Source organism: Cyprinus carpio, chromosome A17 (assembly GCF_018340385.1).
Source record: "Cyprinus carpio isolate SPL01 chromosome A17, ASM1834038v1, whole genome shotgun sequence".
Lineage (NCBI taxonomy): Eukaryota > Metazoa > Chordata > Actinopteri > Cypriniformes > Cyprinidae > Cyprinus > Cyprinus carpio.
In genome coordinates, this window is record NC_056588.1 from 3168223 (window position 1) to 3188131 (window position 19909).

General features: G+C 35.7%; 2 protein-coding genes across 3 annotated transcripts; one reads left to right on the forward strand and one right to left on the reverse strand.

Annotated features, from left to right (window-relative positions):
* Window positions 1–2062: 2062 nt before the first annotated feature.
* On the reverse strand, window positions 2063–4440 carry LOC109100045 (syntaxin-11-like). 2 transcript variants are annotated; one of them, XM_042773551.1, is made up of 2 exons: window positions 4290–4440; window positions 2063–3369 (listed from the first exon to the last, which is right to left on the reverse strand). In XM_042773551.1, exon 2 carries the CDS (start codon window positions 3362–3364, stop codon window positions 2483–2485), a length of 882 nt encoding a protein of 293 aa, XP_042629485.1. In that variant the 5' UTR covers window positions 3365–3369; window positions 4290–4440; the 3' UTR covers window positions 2063–2482. The 2 variants fall into 2 exon arrangements, with proteins under 2 accessions (XP_042629485.1, XP_042629486.1); XM_042773552.1 differs by lacking the exon at window positions 4290–4440 and adding an exon at window positions 3780–3859.
* Window positions 4441–13606: 9166 nt separating this feature from the next.
* On the forward strand, window positions 13607–19906 carry LOC109099867 (A-kinase anchor protein 12-like). The gene is made up of 3 exons (XM_042773553.1): window positions 13607–13890; window positions 15933–16032; window positions 16208–19906. Exons 1-3 carry the CDS (start codon window positions 13768–13770, stop codon window positions 19891–19893), a joined length of 3909 nt encoding a protein of 1302 aa, XP_042629487.1. The 5' UTR covers window positions 13607–13767; the 3' UTR covers window positions 19894–19906.
* The last annotated feature ends 3 nt before the right edge of the window (window positions 19907–19909 follow it).

Here is a 19909-nt window from a genome sequence, read left to right on the forward strand (position 1 = left end):
ATTATGAAAAGCAACTAGAGCATGTTTGTTTACATACCAACAGTTAAGTTATTGCCATATCTTACACCAATTATAATTTAATCAGTTGCTTACAATATGTAGTCCAGTTACTTGATCAAGCTCGTGTAAAACACGTGACTCTCTATTGAGACAAAAAAAAAATACAATGCCGACATCTAGTGGTGTAACATGGCAACACATTTCCACTGTTGTTAATCAACCTGATGGGAAAATGTGACTGTCAGTAGAGGGCTCTAAAAGAGTGTAAATAATATCTCAATTTTACCTTTTTTTCATTCAGTGCATTTGCAACTTGCTTATTATATAGAAATACAGTACGAAGGCATTCATAAATGCCAGTGCATTAGTGTTATTGGCCTCTCATACATAGATGCAGAGCCAACTGTAGATACAAAGTGAATTACAATATCTGTAGGCCTCATCACATCACATGCAAAATCCAAAGAAGAAAAGACTAAAGTCACAACAGTGGAAATGTGTTGCCATGTTACTAAAGTCTTTTCTTATAACAGACTTTAGACTGATAGCCACATTACAGTCTAAACAGAGAAAATTTTAAATGTATTGAACTGAACAACCAATTTACTGCACAGTTTCTAACTTGAACACACAAGAGAAAAGAGAACGCTGGTTATTCACTCGCCCCACCAACAATTCCTGCCGGATCTGAGACTCAAACCCACAACCTTCAAGTTACAAATCCGACTCTCTAACCATTAGGCCACAACTGCCCCAAAAGCCACAACTCTGGTGGGACACACTTAGTTAATACATCGACAGCTTCTTAAACAGTCTAGTCCCAGTTTACGCTTCTTGCTATAAAATTCAACCAAATGCAAATGCATATAATTATACTATTATTGCACTGTTTAAACTTCCTAATTGTGCTCTAAATTATTTTTCAGAAATACCAAAAAGCCTCAAGACAAGACTGTAAATCTTATGACCCCAAATACACCACTACAAACTAATCTGAAAGACACACATCATAACTACCTAGTTTGAAGAAAGGCAGTTTAATTTTTGGGTAGAAGTGGTTATTAAAAACAAAGAAACAGTGAAATCTAATCTCTTAATTTGAGTCTGACTGAGTTCTTAAGGCATTGGACTTAAGATCCAGTGGACAAATGTCCGCATGGGTTCGAATCCCACTCCTGGTAGGACTTCCTAACATTTAAACTCTATTCATTATATACTAGTGCTGTCAAGCAATTAATCACATCCAAAATAAAGGTTTTTGTTTACATAATATTTGTGTGTAGTGTTTTTATATTTTTAATAAAAGTTTACATAATATGTCATGTATATATTTAAGAAAATTTTTGTTTATATATTAAATATATTTATATATAATATAAATATAAGAATATAAATATATATACACGTAAATATTTTCTAAATATTTACTGTATGTGTATTATAATAAATATATACAGTACATATACATATATTATGTAAACAAAAACTTTTATTTTGGATGCGATTATTCGCGATTAATCGTTTGATAGCACTACTATATACAAGTTTCACTTGAGGAGAAAATGTAGATATGCAGCCAACAGAGAAAAAAAGTGATTAAGCAGCCTAGTATTATGCTTGGTTAATGCATTAACTCCATGGGGGTAAGCCATGCAAAGGCCAAAATGGCTGGTGATTGGTTAAGGTGTTGGACAAATGTTGTTGTGGGTTCAAACCCCACTCCTGGAAAACCTGAGAGAGATTTTAAAAGCATTATTGTTGACTTGAACCCTTTGCAGGTAAATGTGTTTCTCAAAAGAGATCGATTTCTCACATTGATTCTGATAAAAATGCAACAATGTAAATAAAGAAAAAACAGTCCTCAGTTTTTGTTCAAATGAATAAGACTGCAGGGTTTTGTATTCAAAGCACCAAACACTTTTACACAATGGCTTTTGCAAGTCATATTGCAGAAGTAACTTTCAAACTTGGGAAACCTTCCCTGTTGCAATACTATGTATTTCACAAATCTCCTATGAGGAACACTCAAGCACAATATGGTGATCAATCAAACGTAAATGCATTAAAAGATAAAAATATTTATTAAATTAATGCAACAAACCATACATACACAAATGTACCTTAAAATAAAGCAGTAGATTCATCAGTAAAACATGTTTCTGTATAATATTTGCTTGTGCACTGTACAAAGGCGTAAAACATTTTTACTTGCGGTTTCCTTTTTAATATCTTTTACACATCAAGTCAATGTCCTGCAAGTTTAGCAGTGAGATTGCAGTATCTCTCCAGCTCACTTGCATTGCAGCTCCTGTGGTTTACAAGACGACAGAACGTTTTTCACAATAACAACCATCAAGCGCAGGCACTGGGCATTGGTTGGTCTCTTCAGAGCACATCACATAACATGGTTAACACTAGCATGCAAGACTGTTGTTCTTTTAATATGGTATGGCTTATGTGAAATGGAAGGCGGCAACACAGATCATTTATTGCAACATGGAAAACAGCAACAGAAGAGCTGTCGACAAGGGTTTTTCTTCTTATATTTGACAGCTTGCTCTATCTTACTTGTGGCTTTGGCCACAAAGTCTTGGGTGGCATGTACATTGGCCTCAATGTTATTCACCATGAGCCCTTGTTCCTCCACCAGTAAGGCCAGCTGGAAAAACAGATCACGGATGTCTTTGATGCGACTTTCTAACTCCAAAAGCTCTTTATGGCGATTCTCGATCTCAGTGAGGGCTGAGCGAGCGGTTCGCCCGTCTGCAAGCAAGTCATCAGAGAACACGTTCCACTTGCCCGTCTCGATCATCTCTTCGATTTGATCTCCAGTCACTTCTTTACCCATGATCTCTGCTTGCCTTTGGATGCGAGTCTTGCAGTTTTCCCTCTGCGCCATTTCGGCACTGTTGTATTCACTCATGGCCTCATGAAAAGAACCCGTTATAAAGACGAACTGGCCTCGTACCATGCGCGCCAAAGCTGAATGGGCTCCGTGTTTCTCCTCCAAATCTTTACAAAGTGCATCCATCTTCTGTATCCGAGCATACAGTTTCTCCCCTTTAGTTTTGATGTTGCGTGCAATCGTGTTCGAGTCGCGTTTGATGCTGCTCATGCGTCTGACGGAGGTGAGAAAGCGCGTGTTTTGCTTGCCCAGACTCTTCACCTCCACCCGGAGTTGGGCGATTTCTTTCTGGATGGATTGGACTTCTCTAAAAGCATCCTCCATGATGTCTTCGCCCTCGAACACCACCGCATGCTGTTCAAATTCACCACTGTCCACATCCTCGCCGCTATCTGCTTGGTCTTCCTCTCTGTGGTCTTTGGTGGGAACATCTCCCAGTTCATCCAGCCTGTCTCTCATCTTTCCTGTGAAATAAAGATTAAACCAGAGGGAAATTCAGTTTGTTCGACTCGATGACCCGCATGACAAGCTTTGAGATCTTGAGAGCAGACATATACAATCAATATACAATCAGACACTGTTCGCAATGCAGGCCTGAAAACCTCTCATTGATGGCTTTCAGTACCATTCGCCATGAAACTAGCCTAAATGAACTATTAAGAGCAGAAGTATCTGTCATTTAGTTAGTCACCACAATGGCAAGCATGATGCTGCACTTTTCCAACCCCATATGGTCTCCAAAATGAAAAAGGTGGGGACTTCCCTGTAGTCCTCTGTTGAACACCATGAGGCAATAAGAGCAAAAACATGATTAAGTGCTTAAATCTAAAGTCCTGGATTAAACGCATTATTGTCTCATTGTGAACATACAAACCATGAGCAACAGCAACACAAGTGCAACTGAGCAGCAGTCTTCTACAAGACCATCAAGTCTTTTCCCGGATGTAAAGTCAATACTGATATATTACATTGGTGCACAATGTACATATAAAAAGCGTAATAATGTGTGCAAGTTCAGCCACAGAAATAAAAGCTGACTGTATACCAGTTTGATATTGTGAACAATGATTCAGTTTCTCGATTTAGGTGAGAAAAAAAAAAATAACTAAGCATCTTCATTTTCACTTCCTTAAAAATAATGCAGTCTAGATATCACAAAACCAACCATAATTCAGTCTAATTTGAATAAAACAGAAGAAGAATTCTTAAAGAGATTCCGCAATCATGCTGTAATTTCGATTTCCTCGTTTAGGCTAATGTAGAGTAAGCGTTTGATTTGACGTTTCGCTAAAAAAAATAAATAAATAAATAAAAACTTCGCCACAAACTTTTTGTATGCATCGAATACAAATGAGTTAAAATTATACATAAACTGTCACTTTACCTTATTTCATGTCCCCTCGTTGAATTCAAACGCTATAAACGCGAGCTTCTGTCGTTTCCTAGCGCGCATCACCTCTCCTGTCACATCGCTGCAGGAAATAACGTTGCAGGCAATCGACTGACTGACTTTGACTGGTGGAAGTTTCCGATAAGACAAAACACGACAGTTTACTGACGTTTTCTTACGTTTAAAATAAAGAGTTACCTTGCAAACATTTACTATAGTAATAGTACAGTTTTACTGTGATAACCTTTGGAATCTAGAAAAAGCTTATCATAGTAATTTATTATTATTTTTTCACTTATTATATATATATATATATATATATATATATATATATATATATATATATATATATATATATATATATATATATATATATATATATATATATATATATTCCTCCAATTATCATCATAACACGGATGTTTAAAATCCCTTCCCATCATTTAACATTTTCTACTCACACGTTGCAGTTTTCGACTTTCACTTTTGCAAATCCAGTGGCTGAATCTGTAGTGCAAAATCAATCACTTCTATTTTTATCAAGGCAGTTGAAAAAATAATCAGTTTATAATTGTGTCAGTGCTGGAGCCTAACTTGTCAATGCTAATAAAAAGAAACCAAACAAACAAACAAACAAAAACTACAGCTTCCAGCAAATGATGCTGCTTTGTTACTGTCTTTAACCAATGACTGACAACCTATGAGACAAACGATTCATTGGTTCTTAATATATTAATATACCCCTTAATTCTAAATATTTGGACAGTTTCTCTGGTAACAAGATACCTAAACCAGTTGTCCTCTGAGGAATGTGGGTATCGGCCTATTGATCTGTTGTGCTTTAAACAATTGACATTTTAGAGAGGATCTAAAGGCCTGGTTAAATCATAACTTAGATACACCAGCCATTCTGTTTAGATGACAAGGAATTTTAGAGATATTGGTCAAAATACATACAAAGCCATTTCCAAAGTGTAAATTGTTAGCCATTTTAAAATTCAGTAATTACAAAAGTCTGGCAGAAATAAAAAGTGTTGAGGCTCATAAACGTGACATAAAGTAATCTAACTCTATTGATTTCTGTAAAGCTACTTCTAGGACCAACAGAAAACTACATGAGTCACAGCTAGTGATCACGTGAGACCAAAGCAGAAGTGAAGCAGCAAATTTTCTGCACAACATGATAGCTACTAAGCAACACAATTCAATGGTGCGTGCATATGCAGGATAAAATACTTTACACAAGATGATTTTATAATCAGATGTTTATCTCTGTAATATTAGAAGGAATTGGTCATTTGGTTCATGCACACACCATATGATGGCAGTAGAGCTTGAATAATGATTCTCAGAAGCTTGTGGCCTAAACCTCACTGAAGTGTGAAATCTGTAAGTTGTAGCTCTTTGCTCGGTTTGCTCTATATTTTTGTGAACACATGTTTGAGCATTGCTGTTTTTTTCTGTTTCCTGTGCTTTTTTAAATATAGGCTGACCAGAAGAGCCTGGGTTTCCTCTTTGTACCATGGTTCCTTCCTTACTCTCAGGGTCTCAGGGATTTTTTGCTTTCTGCTCAGTTTGTGCTTGCATCATAGCTGTAGGCCTAAAACCAATGCAAAAATGTCAACTGAACTACAGCAGTCATGTATACTACCGTCATACAGGCTGATTATACAGTACTTTGTATAATTGTCTGTCTATAGCTTAGCTTACCATTGCCTACACAGCATCCACAATTTGCCAAAGTACTGTATGCTTGTGGTCTGATCAATATGTTAATTATATATTTTTTGTTTATTTACTGCAGTAGTTTTATGAAAATGTAATTTAAATGTTGTCAGTTTGATTGGTACTTTTCTTTGTGGTTGATGAACATTTTTGCAAGTAATTACGTCTAAAGTGACATTTGTACCTTTTAACATTTTTTTTAACGTGACATTATTTGTCCATCAGGGCTTGTGATACAGAAACATCTTAACCTAGAATCCAATCTTATCTGTTTAGAATTTCACTTTGGTAATTTCACTTTGGAAATATTAAATCAAGAATCAAGACAGGATGTAATACGGCACAGTTCTTTACTTTTCACATGGATTTACTGTTGTACAACATATAATGTACAGTATTATGTACAGTATGTACAATAATCGTTTTGCTTGTTAATGTCAGTAATTATTTAAATATCAATTTTGTTTTTGCTGTTTGCAACTGATAGCATGCATATAAAGCTGTTTATATGCAACAGTAAGAAATCACATGAAGCAACTACTGACAATAATTAAAACATGCCAAGAAACACTGTAATTCAAATATAATTACCTCTAGTGCAGTCAGATGACAGTGATCAGAATATTTACTCAGGTCCATACACCGGTTTTAGATGTTGTTCAATATCTGACTGAGTTTCTTTTCTGATCAGTGTAAATTTCTAAGGATGCATTCTGTTTTTGACAAAAACTGCTCATTGTTTAACTATGTGATACAAGGAAATAACAGAACCATATTAAAATTCTGACTTTTAGCTATTTAATTCCTCAAGTATTCAGTCTGTCTAAAGCTTCAAGCTTCTTTCAAAATAAACAAATATAAATTAATTGTAAAAAAATAAATAAAAATAAATAAGTTCCTCTCATTTGTCCTGAAAAGTTTTCTTGTTGTTTTCTACAGCCATGATCCACAAAGATTGAACTTTTTTTTATCTGAAAGTTACTGGATGTCGTAACCTAACAACACTGCAGGAATGCCAGTTTATGCCGAAACAAACCACAGGAATGGCTGCACTAACTTTAATCTCCCAAAATAAAAAAGTAAAAAATATTGTAAAAATTTTAAAACGCATACAGTACACTGATATAGAGTCTTCAAGCTTAATGCTGTTGGTGCATTTTCAAAAATAGTTTGCCTAATTCACATTCATGGACATTTTCCTGTTTTATTACAGTTTTATAAGGTTACTGATTTTGTATACTGTATGACATTAAACTACTTAGGTTAAGATATAACTCATTGTATTGTGTTTTCACTGTAAGCTCAGTTTGTTTATGCATCTAACTGAATTACATCCTTCCACCTGAAGTTCTACCTGCAGTGTCTGCAATGTGAGAAAGAGTGCATGTTCAGCACAGTAAACAATGACACGCTGTGCTAACACTGAGGCTTCTCAAATGAATTCTACAGTCAGAATGTCATATTTATCATTAAATTAGGATATTAAATCACTTTAGGGAAAAATATAAGCAGTAGAATAAAACCCCTTGATGGCAGGAGAGTTCATGACCTATCATGAACGGCGAGCAGGGGCGTTGCACAAGATCCCGGGCCCTATGCATAGGCAGTCCTGATGGGCCCCCATGAAAATATCCAGGTAAAATAAAATATATTCCAGACTTTTCAAGGGCCCTCTCTTCCTTTGGGGCCCTGGTAATCAGTACTGGTTTTACCCCCAGTCCGACGCCCCTGACGGCGAGAATGTTTTCTTTAAAATGTTGGAATAGTTTTAATTACTTAATTGTTAGTTAATCTGATATGCAGAAAATGGCACACGGTGAATCTGGGACTTTGACATATTGGAAAGGATAAGTTAATTGGGCAGATCACAGAGTGTTTACAACTTTCCATCCTAATCATCATGTGCAGCTGCTTCTGTAGGTTTTGTGAATGCTTTATTGTTTCCAGTGTGTGTGGAGATGACAAGGAAACCAAACTTTTTTACACTCAAATATAAAGATTTTCCGGTCAGCTTTAGAACAAACTACCATTATAATTTTGCTTTTACTTTCATTTAGCTTGAAACAAAACTGAAAATGACAGTTGTTGTATATAAGGTAATGCGGATTTAATATGAATTACAAATTCTATACTGTATGCCGAAAACTATGGCACAAGTGTAAAAGTGAAATGTACATTAATGATGTATTTTTAACTGATCTGACACTAAAATGTGTTTCTGTAGGAGTAATCTATTTTTAGTCAGGTTGAGGTAGTCATATTAAAATATATATTTTTCCATATAACCAGTTTAGATGTTACAAAATGTGGGTATACTATATAAAATATTTTAGGAAATACTATTTTCACCATTTATTTTTATTTTTATTATTATTATTAATTCATCAGCTGATTACCTTATCATCTGAAAAATTCTTGCATCAGTGCTTTTTAGAAAAATAAACGTGGCAACTTAATCCTTTAGGCTGCAGCACTGGTCCCATAAAAAAAAAAATGAATGAATAAATACATACAAACAAACATGCATACATAAATGTACATCCTTTTTCTTAAATGTCCTCTGGCTCTCTGCCCTATTGTAAGTTTGTTTGCATTAAATTAGACCAAATTAGATGTTTGTAATTCACTTACCATTAGCAAGTAACCACAACACACAATTATGTAATCAAACATCCTGCAAACTGGGAAATTTCCATTCCATTTCCCCTGTTCCATGTACAGTATGTCTATTAAACATGATTAGTTAAATCTGTGACTGGCGACACTCTGAACAAACAAATTGGTTGCAAAACAAGGTCGCATGAACAGACAGACAAACTCTGAGGGATGTGCATGTCTGTAGATTATTAACAGGCATCATTTCATCCTGTTTCCAGGGCCTTTTAAACTATATAATATCTGAAGAAAACATCAGCTGGTTTTGGTTAGCTGAACTGTGACTCAAATTAACTGATCCTGTTAACTTAGTATGAGAATCTCCACAGCAGCTGCAGTGTTTCAGGGCCTTTGATTGAATTAGCGTTCATGTTTGTCATGTGTTTGGAGATCTTTCTTGGCTCAATAATTGCCAGTTGCTGTAACCGTCCATTTCTTTTATAAAGGAACAAAAACAAAGATAATTTGTTGTTATTTCTCAACAACAACTAATTATTCAATTTAAATGAACAATGACATGTCAAAACTATATCTAGAAATTTTCCACAAACAAGTATCCTGGTCTGGTCAGGTCGCAAATCTGTTGTTTTTTTATTTATTTATTTTTTGTTATCTGATGGGGGAGGGGTTATCGCAGTTATATGCTCATGTGACATTGCTGTGCTACGTGGTGAAGAAAACTTATCAAAACTTATCAGTTTAGTGATTTTAAGCCATTGAAGCACAATCAGCAGCGAAAGAGAACTCATTTCGCTATATGTGCGTGCTGTCGGAGAGATGCTGTCAGGTTAAATAGGCATTATTTTATGTTTAATAATGACAATTTTTTGTGTTATAATGGTTATTTAAGTGTTTAATGTTTTACGTGATAGTGTAGGTCTTAAGTTAAAGCACACAGCTACTATATTGGATCCAGCAGCTCTTAAAGTGACAGCAGTCTAATATTCCTGTTGCCTGTCATTCATGTTAAACAAACAACAAAATAGAGAAAATCTGTTTTTTACTTAATCACTTTTGAGATTTTAATAAGAAGAAATATATTTTTAATTTACACAGTGAAGAATATGCATTGTTTTTATACATTTTATTACTTTACACAATGTACGTAGTAATTCTTTATTCATTAATTTATTAATATTTTTTAATTGCTGACTGTTTACTTATCGTCATTGTCGTTTTTTTTTTTTTTTTTAGGCTAGTATTGGTTTTTTGTGATACACTGGTGACAAGAATGACAATGAAATTTCAATGGTATCAAAAAATTTGACATCATAAAGACCTCATTTAAAGCAAAAATAACATTCATTATATATATCGTTACCGTGAAATAAAATTACTCATATTGTGATAAAAGATTTTGGTCATATCGCCCACCCCTACTACTGTATCTGAAATAAAATACATTAAAAAAAATTTCAGTTAAGATTTATTTTAAGTATCATTTTTTTTAATGGTTTTAGTTAACCTTAATAATCCTGCTTATAGTAGTTTGCTTGTTTATGTATTTTGTAAGAACTTTTTTATATGCATGCATTTAGAATGTGATAAAGTCAAAAGGTTATTGAACAGCTTGTAGAACTGTCACTTCCTGCTCTATGGTAAGTGATACAAGCTTCCTGTGAGATTTGGGTTCAACAACTTTGGGTTTGGGGGGCTCAGACCACTGACATGTGTTTCTCTCTCCAGTGGATGACCCTAGACTGATCCGCAGCATCTGTGCACCAGTAAATGAGCTAACAGGAACATTTAATCTGCCCTAGATGCGTTTATTTCCTGTTTTGTGTTATCTTGATCTTTAGGCCCAGTAGTTGATAATGTCTTCATGTTGATGATGTTTTTCATAAAATAAAATTGTGTGAATGGTTGAAGGTGAGGTGTGTCTCTGTTGGTTGAGAGAACTTGAGATGATCTTGTTATTTGTTGCCCAACTGGGCATTTCAAATGGGTTGTATTTTTGTTTGCTGCAGTAGAAATGGCAAATAAATAAAGTTTTTAACAAATTTTGTTTTACAACCCAGTACAACGCTGAATAGAACAATTCTGTTTGCTGTTAAAGGAGTAATAGTTCACTGAAACATGAACATTCTGCTATTATTTACTTACCCAACTCGTGTTTTAAGGGAATGCATGAACTAATAAATTACATACCATGAGATGCAATGTATCTGTGCGTAAATGCATCAATGTAAATATGAACCTGATACATCATGACGTCATCATGTTCTTTTATGACTGTACCAGGTTTGGATCTGTGCAATCTGAGCTTAGTTATGCCACAGTTTTGTCCTTTTTGGGAGCTTGACAGCCTTTTGTAAACTCATGGTTTCAACTCCTGGACTAGAGGGGGCGCAAAATGTTGAACTATCTTTTTAAAATTGTGTAATATCATGTTAAGTTATGTAATGAACAAAAGGTTGCTTTTTTTAATTATCCTACTTTCTTGAAAGGTCAAAGTTTTCCTCTGAAGGCGTGAAAATGTGTTTCGAACTACTTGAGCAATGCGGAACATAAGAAAACCATTGCAGAGCGTTTTATCCAGGGGTTGTTTGTCACACTCGTGATGTTTGAATTCACATGGCCTCATTTAATCTCAAATTGCATTATGGTGAAGGCTGTTCCTCCTCAGAATAACATTTGACCAGTCAGTTGATTTTAATTCACCTTATTCCCAGTACTTTCCACCTTTCTGCTTTGGGGCACATGTTACCCAAAATGGCTGGAAAATCAATATTTTCATCTTTTTAAATAGTTTTAAATGTTAGAATGGCACAAAATGGTTTACTCCTATTGCTCCCAAATTAGCAGGCTTTTCTCTTAATTCTATTACATAATCCATTTGACATTGCTGTAAGTTTTCTTACTCTATTCGACTACAGATGTCAACATGAAATCTGCTTTTACAGTTTAACGCAATGTAATGTGCCTATATTTTAAAGTATTCACATTGACTGAGGTTCAAACAGATTCTAAATGAGGAGTTTGTGTTCATTATTGATGTATCTTTTAGCTTATGTCCCATAGTTTTGTATTAAAAAATCTGTAAATAATGATAATTATTAAAAAATTTCTGTCATCCTTCTAGTATTAATATCTTCTCTATAAAATGTTGACTTGTTGGTTAAATAAGGTTAAATTCAGTTTAGCACATTACTACAACAAAAACAGTTTTAAAATAATGAAATAATAACAAAGAATGGCAAGAAACACATTGAATTAAGAATTAAATTTTGAAGTAAGAAAACAAAAAAAAACTATTTTCTTGTATAACACTCCTAACTTCAAAATATGATTATTATATCAAAAACAGTTTTAAAATAATGAATGACCTAACAAGAATGGCAAGAAACCACATTGAATTAAGAATGAAACATTGAAGTAAGAAAACAAAAAATACTATTTCTTGTATAACACTCCTAACTTCAAATATATTATTATATATATATATATATATATATATATATATATATATATATATATATATATATATATATATATATATTACAGTGTATTAGTTACACTGCTGGATGCCTTTTAACGTTTTTTAGTTGAAAAGTCGTATAAAAGTTTAAAAAGTTGAGTTGTTTGGAGATAATTTATTTAATTTTTAATTTAAATTAATTACAAATCCTACATCTTTATATAGTGCTTTATATATTTACAATTAGATTAAGACCAGGGTTTTGGCTGGGCTTTTGTAAGACATTCATCTTCATTGTTTTTGAGCCACACCAGTGTTTATCTTACCTTGTGTTTGGAATTACTGAAAGAACTTTTTTGCAAGTGTTCGTTCCCAGCAAACAGAAGGAGATGTCCATTGAAAAGCAGCTCAACACCATTATATTTCAACCGTCATGCTTTACTATTGGTTCATTGAAAGTTGAGTAGTATTAGATATGAGCCACATGTGTATGTGGCCATAATTATGCACACCCCCTTAATATTAACAGGTTTGCCTATTCCTGTCAAGACAAATTTTAATGCTGTAGCATATACTGTAATACTAGAAAATTCTATGCTTTCAATATTGCTGAAGCAGGAAGGCCCTTTTCTCTTCCAGCATGGTAATACTACTCTGCATGTCATGCTTTATTGAGACTGTTGTGGGGGAAATTACTGTTACTATGCACTTGTCAACTGGTACACCAACGGCAAGCCAGGACTCCTTACTGAGTAGGAGGGTAAACTGCTGTTGAGTCTGAATTGGTGCAAATACCTGAATTTGCATGTTCCTTGTTCAATCAGTGTTTAAGATGTAGTTAAAGGCCTTCCCAGAAGAGTTTACCCTTTTATAGGGAGCAATTCATGCTTTTTGAACATATAATTACCCTCCTCAAACTTTTGCAACAAGGGTGAAAGCAAAGAATTCTCTAGAATGCCATTAATATTTGTCTCACTGAAAACTGTTCCTTGGAATTACCATTTATTTAGGGAGTATCCACATACTTATTGTCATTTCAATTAATTTATATGACTAGGTGAGCCATGTGAATTAAATTTCTGACCTTTCTTGACCCTTGTTTTAGTGTTCTCTTCTGAATTGGATTTAATGTTAGAATGACATTAAAATAAATAATTTGACAGTTTAATTGCTTTAAATACAGATTTTTTTAATTCACAAAATACATTGTTTTAGAGTAAAATTACGTTTTTTTTTCCTCCAAAGTGCCATGAGAACATGAGATCCGTACATCATGTTTTCAACTTCGAAAATATAGTTTGTTTGTTTTTTTTTTAACAATTATAGTTATTCCACACACAGAACAGGAACTATTATGAGTGCAATCATTGGCCTATAAATAAATACATTCGATGAATAAAGAAGCATAATTATGGGATAAAAACGTTCATTGTAGAGGCTGTCCCTCGGTCATCCCAGGACTCTCTTTCTCTCTCCCACTGAAGCGCCGAGGCGTGCCAGTGTGTTCATGTGATGCAGGAAGGATGTGTCCTAAAAGAGTCAAACTGAGCCAAACTGCATCACTTCTGAGTCCGATCACTACTTAGCACTCACCTTCGGATATTCCCCCTTTCGCTTTGCAGTTACATCGGGTGAAAGGGAAGAACCCGAAGAGAACGAGAGAAGGATTGTGAAATGGGAGCTACGGCATCATCCGCGCAGCGGGACAGTAGAGGTGAGGAGGACGCAGCGGCGGAGGAGCTCACTGCAGCGGCGAGCGATGCTCGGGATGAGGATGACGGCAGTGCTGATGACAAGGTAGAATGCATGCAACCAGCCTCCTGCTGCAGAGAAACGCCTCACAAAGTTTCAAAGACACGAGCTCTGAATCCAAGGATACGCACGGGCTGTATCTCAAAACATAGTGTGCTGCCTATCCAGACAACATTTTTGCGGTAATGCAGAACATGCATATGATGCTCAAAATGTTGTGTAGGTAGTCAGGAACGATTTATTGTTCATATATTGCTCTTTTTAGCTCAGGAGAAGGGATTTCTTAGTTTTGTTTCGTTTATCTATCACGTTTCTCCTTTGGATAAGTAAATTAGACAATTGTTTACAGTCAAGTCAAGTCTGCTTTATTGTCAATTCTTCCACATGTACAGCACATAGGCTACATACAGAGAATTGAAATTGCGTTACTTTCAGACCCATGGTGCATACAGATAACACTAACAGTAGATCCAAAAAATCCAGATAGATACAGATTACATATAAAATATAAAATACAACTATACAAATACGGGCATGTAAAAAATAATAAAAATAAAGTTAAATAAAGAGTTATAAAATAGTGTGGACTTTGGTGCTTTAGCAAATCTGAGCACAGTTGTGAAACTGTAGAGAGGAAAATAAATTTACAGGAGTCTTATTTACAGCAGAAAATTTTCAGAAGCAGCAGACTAAAGCAATACACTTTCACTCAGAAACTGTCACTCAGAAATGTCACAAATAATTGCACAGAAATAGCAAGTAACACACCATTAAACATGACATTTTTAAGTAGAAAGACTGAAATAATATTTTGTTGTGAATCTTGCTCAAATAATGTTTATATTACTTACAACTTTGTGTTTTGTGTATTTTGCTTGGTGTAGAAAATTTATCAGGAATGTCCATAATGCAATATCCCGACTTTGCAGCTATTTAACTGCAGTAATGGGAGTCAAAAGAAGATTAGGTGACACTGTCCTATATATAGGTGTTTGGCCTAAATTCACTGTATGAACAAAATATGCATTAGGTTCTGGTAGTTCCGATTAGATCATTTAGTTAATAAGATTTGCATTAATTTTATATTAAAAAGGACGTTTTAATTAATCCCTGTAGTGAATTCAAGAAAATTGTATAGGACATATAGACATTATTGCCTGGTATTAATTAAGACATAAGAATCTGTGGCATGAGAACTTCAGAAGTCTACATATTTGGATAAAGTCACACATACACGTCTTCTGCCAAGTGTTTCTGTTAATATTGCAGGCAGAATAAATCAGTATCACTGATAACTGATGCATCCTCAGTGGCTGGCAAAGAATATGGTATCTTTTTTTCCTGGAGATCAAACTCTAAATTACATTTAAAAGTGTTTCATCACTACTAAACTGCTTCTTATCATGTGGGTAGAGTTTCTGGTTTGTCCTTTGATGTTTGTTTTCTTGTTCACCTGAATTATTTTATTGGATTAAATGTGTAAATTAAGAATTTGAAATGCAATTTCGGTTTATTTCAACATATCACAACTCAATCTCCTTTCAGCATTTAGGTTTGACAGTTGTTTTGGACTTATGTGTGCACATTAATGGAGGGATATTTGTAGTACTTTTATTCCCACAGGATTGATGGAATTCTCCCTTACTGCACTGGATGCATTGATTTTCCATGTAAAACATGATGAGGTCAGCCATGGTTTAACAGGAAGTCTGTGAGATGGCTTTTTTTAAGGAGAGCTATTTGATACTCAACTTCCATATATGTGCTCAGTTATTTTGTTTCGTTACTTATCCCAAGAGCCATCTCCTTCAAACTACATTGTGGTACTTAACATTCAGAAAATGTGATATTGTCATAACTTTTGTAAAATGTTTGGGGAATTTCTTAACTTGAATCCGACTCCGTTGTACGTTTTTTGGCCTGAGTGAGCAGTGCTGTACACAAACAAACTCACTGAGATTGTTGCCTAAAATAGCATATAGATCATATGTATAGTTAAGAGCTACAGTGATTTAATGACAAATCATTTATAAAGTATAATTAACTTTGTTAGTCACTCCTTAATCTGTCCTGTCTTTTCCATATAGTTATTACAGAAAAACGGGCAGATCTCCAGTTTGAATGTAAAGACAAGGAACAATGCAGATGAATTAAATGGCAACTTTGAGGAGAGAGTACTTGCAGATGGTATGTAAAACTATATTATTGTTATTAATTTAATTGTTTTCCTCGTTGGTTCTAAGTGAAATGAGAACAGCACTTTTATATAGTAGTAAATATCCATGTACAAATATTTTATGTGTATAGCACACACACGTACCTTGGCACTTTTCATTCTTATTTATATGTTTATTTTTGTCAGCTGGCTCAGGGTTTGTTACTTTGAAAGAAGATGGCACAGAAACAATTGAAGACCTCCAGGAAATGGATGCTTTTCAACCAGTCACGAAGAATGAGAGCACAGAGATGATTAATGCAGATAGTGTGACTGTGATGGAAGAAACTATGGAGGACAACCAAGTGAATGATATCAATGACATGGGCTTCAAAAAAATATTCAGATTCGTTGGATTTAAGTTTACCCTTAAAAAAGACACCTGTGAAAAGACTGAAGCAAATGAGCAAGAAGAAAAAGTAACATGTGCCTCAGAGGACTCCAGTGACACCCAGGAGAACAGTGCAGTGGAAGCAAATGAAAAAACACCTGATGAGACTCAAAAAAGTGAGGTATCATCCCAGACTGATTCAGCTGGACCCTCTCAACAAACAGAAAATATAAAGGAGCTGGATCAGGACATTAAGACAGTGGAGCATCATGTGGAGGACACACCTGAGAAAGAACTGGCAAAAGAAGCAAGTCCTGAGCCGGAGGAACCGATGTCACCAATCAAGCAATTCTTTACACAAGGAATCTTTGCCAGTTTAAGAAAGAAAAAGAAAGAAGAGGAAATGCAAAAAGAGAGTAAGGAAGAGGAACTCAAAAGAATTGAGAAAATGGGTGTAGAAGAGGCAGAAAAAGAGGACAGTAAATGTATGTGCCTTGATATTCCTTATATTACTTCACAGGAAGAAAAAGATTCACAGGAGAAAGATAACGAGTTGTTACCTGAAGGAGAGCTACAGAATTCTCTAGAGAAAGATAAGGTACAAGGAAGTCCACTTAAAAGACTTTTCAGGAAATTTTCCACAAGAAGGCAGAGAGAAAGTAAAGCTCCAGAAAAGGTGATCGAGGCTGAGGAACGAGTCTCTGAACAGCCAAAACCATCCTCAGAATTGACAGAGCTTGCAAAAGTCGAGGAACCAGTGGTTGGGCAACCAAAACCTGCTGAAGAGGAGCTGGTGGCTGATGTAAGCCCTCTAGAGTCCAAAAAGAAATCTGACATCACCGTTTCCTGGGAGGCACTGATTTGTGGTGGCTCTGCTAAAAAAAGAGCAAGAAAAACAAATGAGGATGAAACGCCAGACAAAGGAGAGGTATATGAGAAAACAACTGACTCTCCACTTGGAAGTTCAATTGAGGGTGATTATGATCAACTCACATCATCGAATGAACAAACTGGAAGTCCTGCAGAGGGAGAGATGGGATCCACATGGAAAACATTTAAAAAAATGGTCACCCCAAAGAGAAAGGTCAGAGCTGGAGAAAGTAGTACCCCTGAGCAGATACCTTCAGACAGTGAGATGAACAAAGACGAATCATTTTCTATGAAGAAACTTATTCCAGGGCATAAAAAGAGAAAATCGGATGCAAGGAAAGACCAGACATCCTCTGATGAGGGTGCTAAGGATCATGAAACAGGTGATGAAGATGATGAAACCCCAGCTATCATTCCTCTATCTGAGTATGAAATAATTGAGCCTGAAAGTCTGAAGGAGGTCAATGAACAACGAGTTGAAATCACAATAGAACATGAGATGCCAGAGATGACTTCACAAGCTCTAGAACAGGACACATCTATTAACTTAGTGCCCAAAATTGCAGTTAAAGTTCCAACTAACACTGGACCAACAATTATACATGGATTATCAGATGACTTTGAAGAACTTGCAGACTTTGTGAGCAAACACCAGCAACTGAGTGATATTCCAGAAGAAGGCATCAATGAGGAAAGCATTGAAACACCAGTATCATCAGCTGAGTGGACAACACAGGGTGACACCTTAGCTGAGGACATTGTGGAGTTGACAGCTGATGCGGTCACTGCTCCAGAACCAGCAAGTGAACAATTTATTGGGGATGACACTACTGAAATGGTCTCAGCAGTCTCACAACTAACTGAATCTCCCAGGTCATCTGGACATGTTACACCAGTGTCAGCTGAATATGGCATACAAACATCAGATGTGATCCTACAGGAAGCTATTCAATCCATTTGCATGACTCCAAGTGTTCAATCAGTAACTACAAAAGATGAAAGCCAAGAATCTCTGGCCGTGTCATTTTCACCTTATATTGTACACTCATCCACAACAGAGGAAACAAAGGTTTTGGTTGCACGTAAGAAAACTGAAGCAACAGCAATATGTACAGGCCTAGTATCTCAAGAAATAGAATCTGTTGAAGAACATCTCCCTGTAACCTTAGTGGAGGCAATACCTGAAGTAAGTGATGCTGTCCCAACTGAATTAGTCTCTGATAACTTTACAGATGAAACTGAAACTGCAGGACTTGGGACAGATGAAGTCTATGAAGCTGAAATTAAGGAAGTGAAGACTGAGTATCAGAAAGTAATTATAAATGAAAAAGTATCTGCCACTGAAACTGAGCTTAGCGCAGAGCAAGCCATTCAATTAGTGGCAGAGCCTCTTGTGGAAGAATCCAAGGAAACTCATATAGAAGACAAAAAAGAGGAACATACAACTAGTATTGAATGCAGAGAGGTGATTGAGATGATGCAAAGTGAAGACACCCATGATCCTGAAACAGAGTGTCCACTGCATCCTGTGTTAGATGAGCCTGTGTATGAAGGACAAGTAGCTGCTGAACCTGAAAAACAGCTTATGCCTTTAGAAGTTGAATTGGCAGCTGCTGAGTTTGAGCAAGCTGCACCCACGGAAGTAGTTGCGTCTTTGACACATGGTGATGTAGACAACATTCCTGACACTACCACAAGCAAAGAAGTCAAAGCAATTGAAATCATTGCCTCTGCTGTGGAGTGTCTGGAAACCAAAGAGACTGTTAGTATTCTAAGTCTAATCTCAGATTCCATACAGTCAGAGACAGTAGATTTAGAAAAGAGTTTAAAATTAGAAGCAGTTGAATCAGTACATGTTGATGTTTGTGAAACAAAAGTTGATGTAAAAGATGCAGGCTTATTAGCAGGTGATTCAGCGATGACTGTGGAGGACATCAGTGAGAAAACAGAAGAAAATGATTATGAAAAAATGGCACAGCTGGACATTAAGGAAATACATGTAGAAGAAAAGACTGGGGATGCTGTTGCTTCAGACGTTGTTGAAAATATTGAGGTTGAAGATATTTCAGAAGCTGTAGATGAATCATTAGCCAGAGAACAGTTGACAGCCAAGGAGGTGTCACTTCCAGAACCTGCATTAGTTGAAGAGCTCCATAAAGAAGACATTGATACAAATTTGGATGATGAAAAAGTGAAAGACAGTGCAACTGACAGAACGGATGGGATTTTTGTGAAAGAGGAAGAGGAAAATGCAGTAAAGGAAGGGCGACATTTAACAAACACTGAAAGCAAAGAAACAGAGAATGAAGATGTTTCTGCTCACATAAATACTACTGATGAATCTCCTGAAATAATTGTTGATGCAGGAAGTGAAAATGAAGACATGGTTCATGAAATAAGAGAATGCACAGTCATTCCTGACTTTTCAAAAGATGTATCTGAGCACACAGAAACACCAGCCAAGCTTGAAGCTAGTTCTGAAATCACTGCAACCTCTAGAGATGGTGTTGCCAGAAGTAAAAGCAAAACCTTTAGCAACAGAAATTGTGGTTTCTCAAACAGAAGACTGGAGTCTAGATACCAAACCAAGTCCAGAGATTCCCAAAGAGAATGCACAACCAGCGACAACTGAGAATATTAAGACTGGT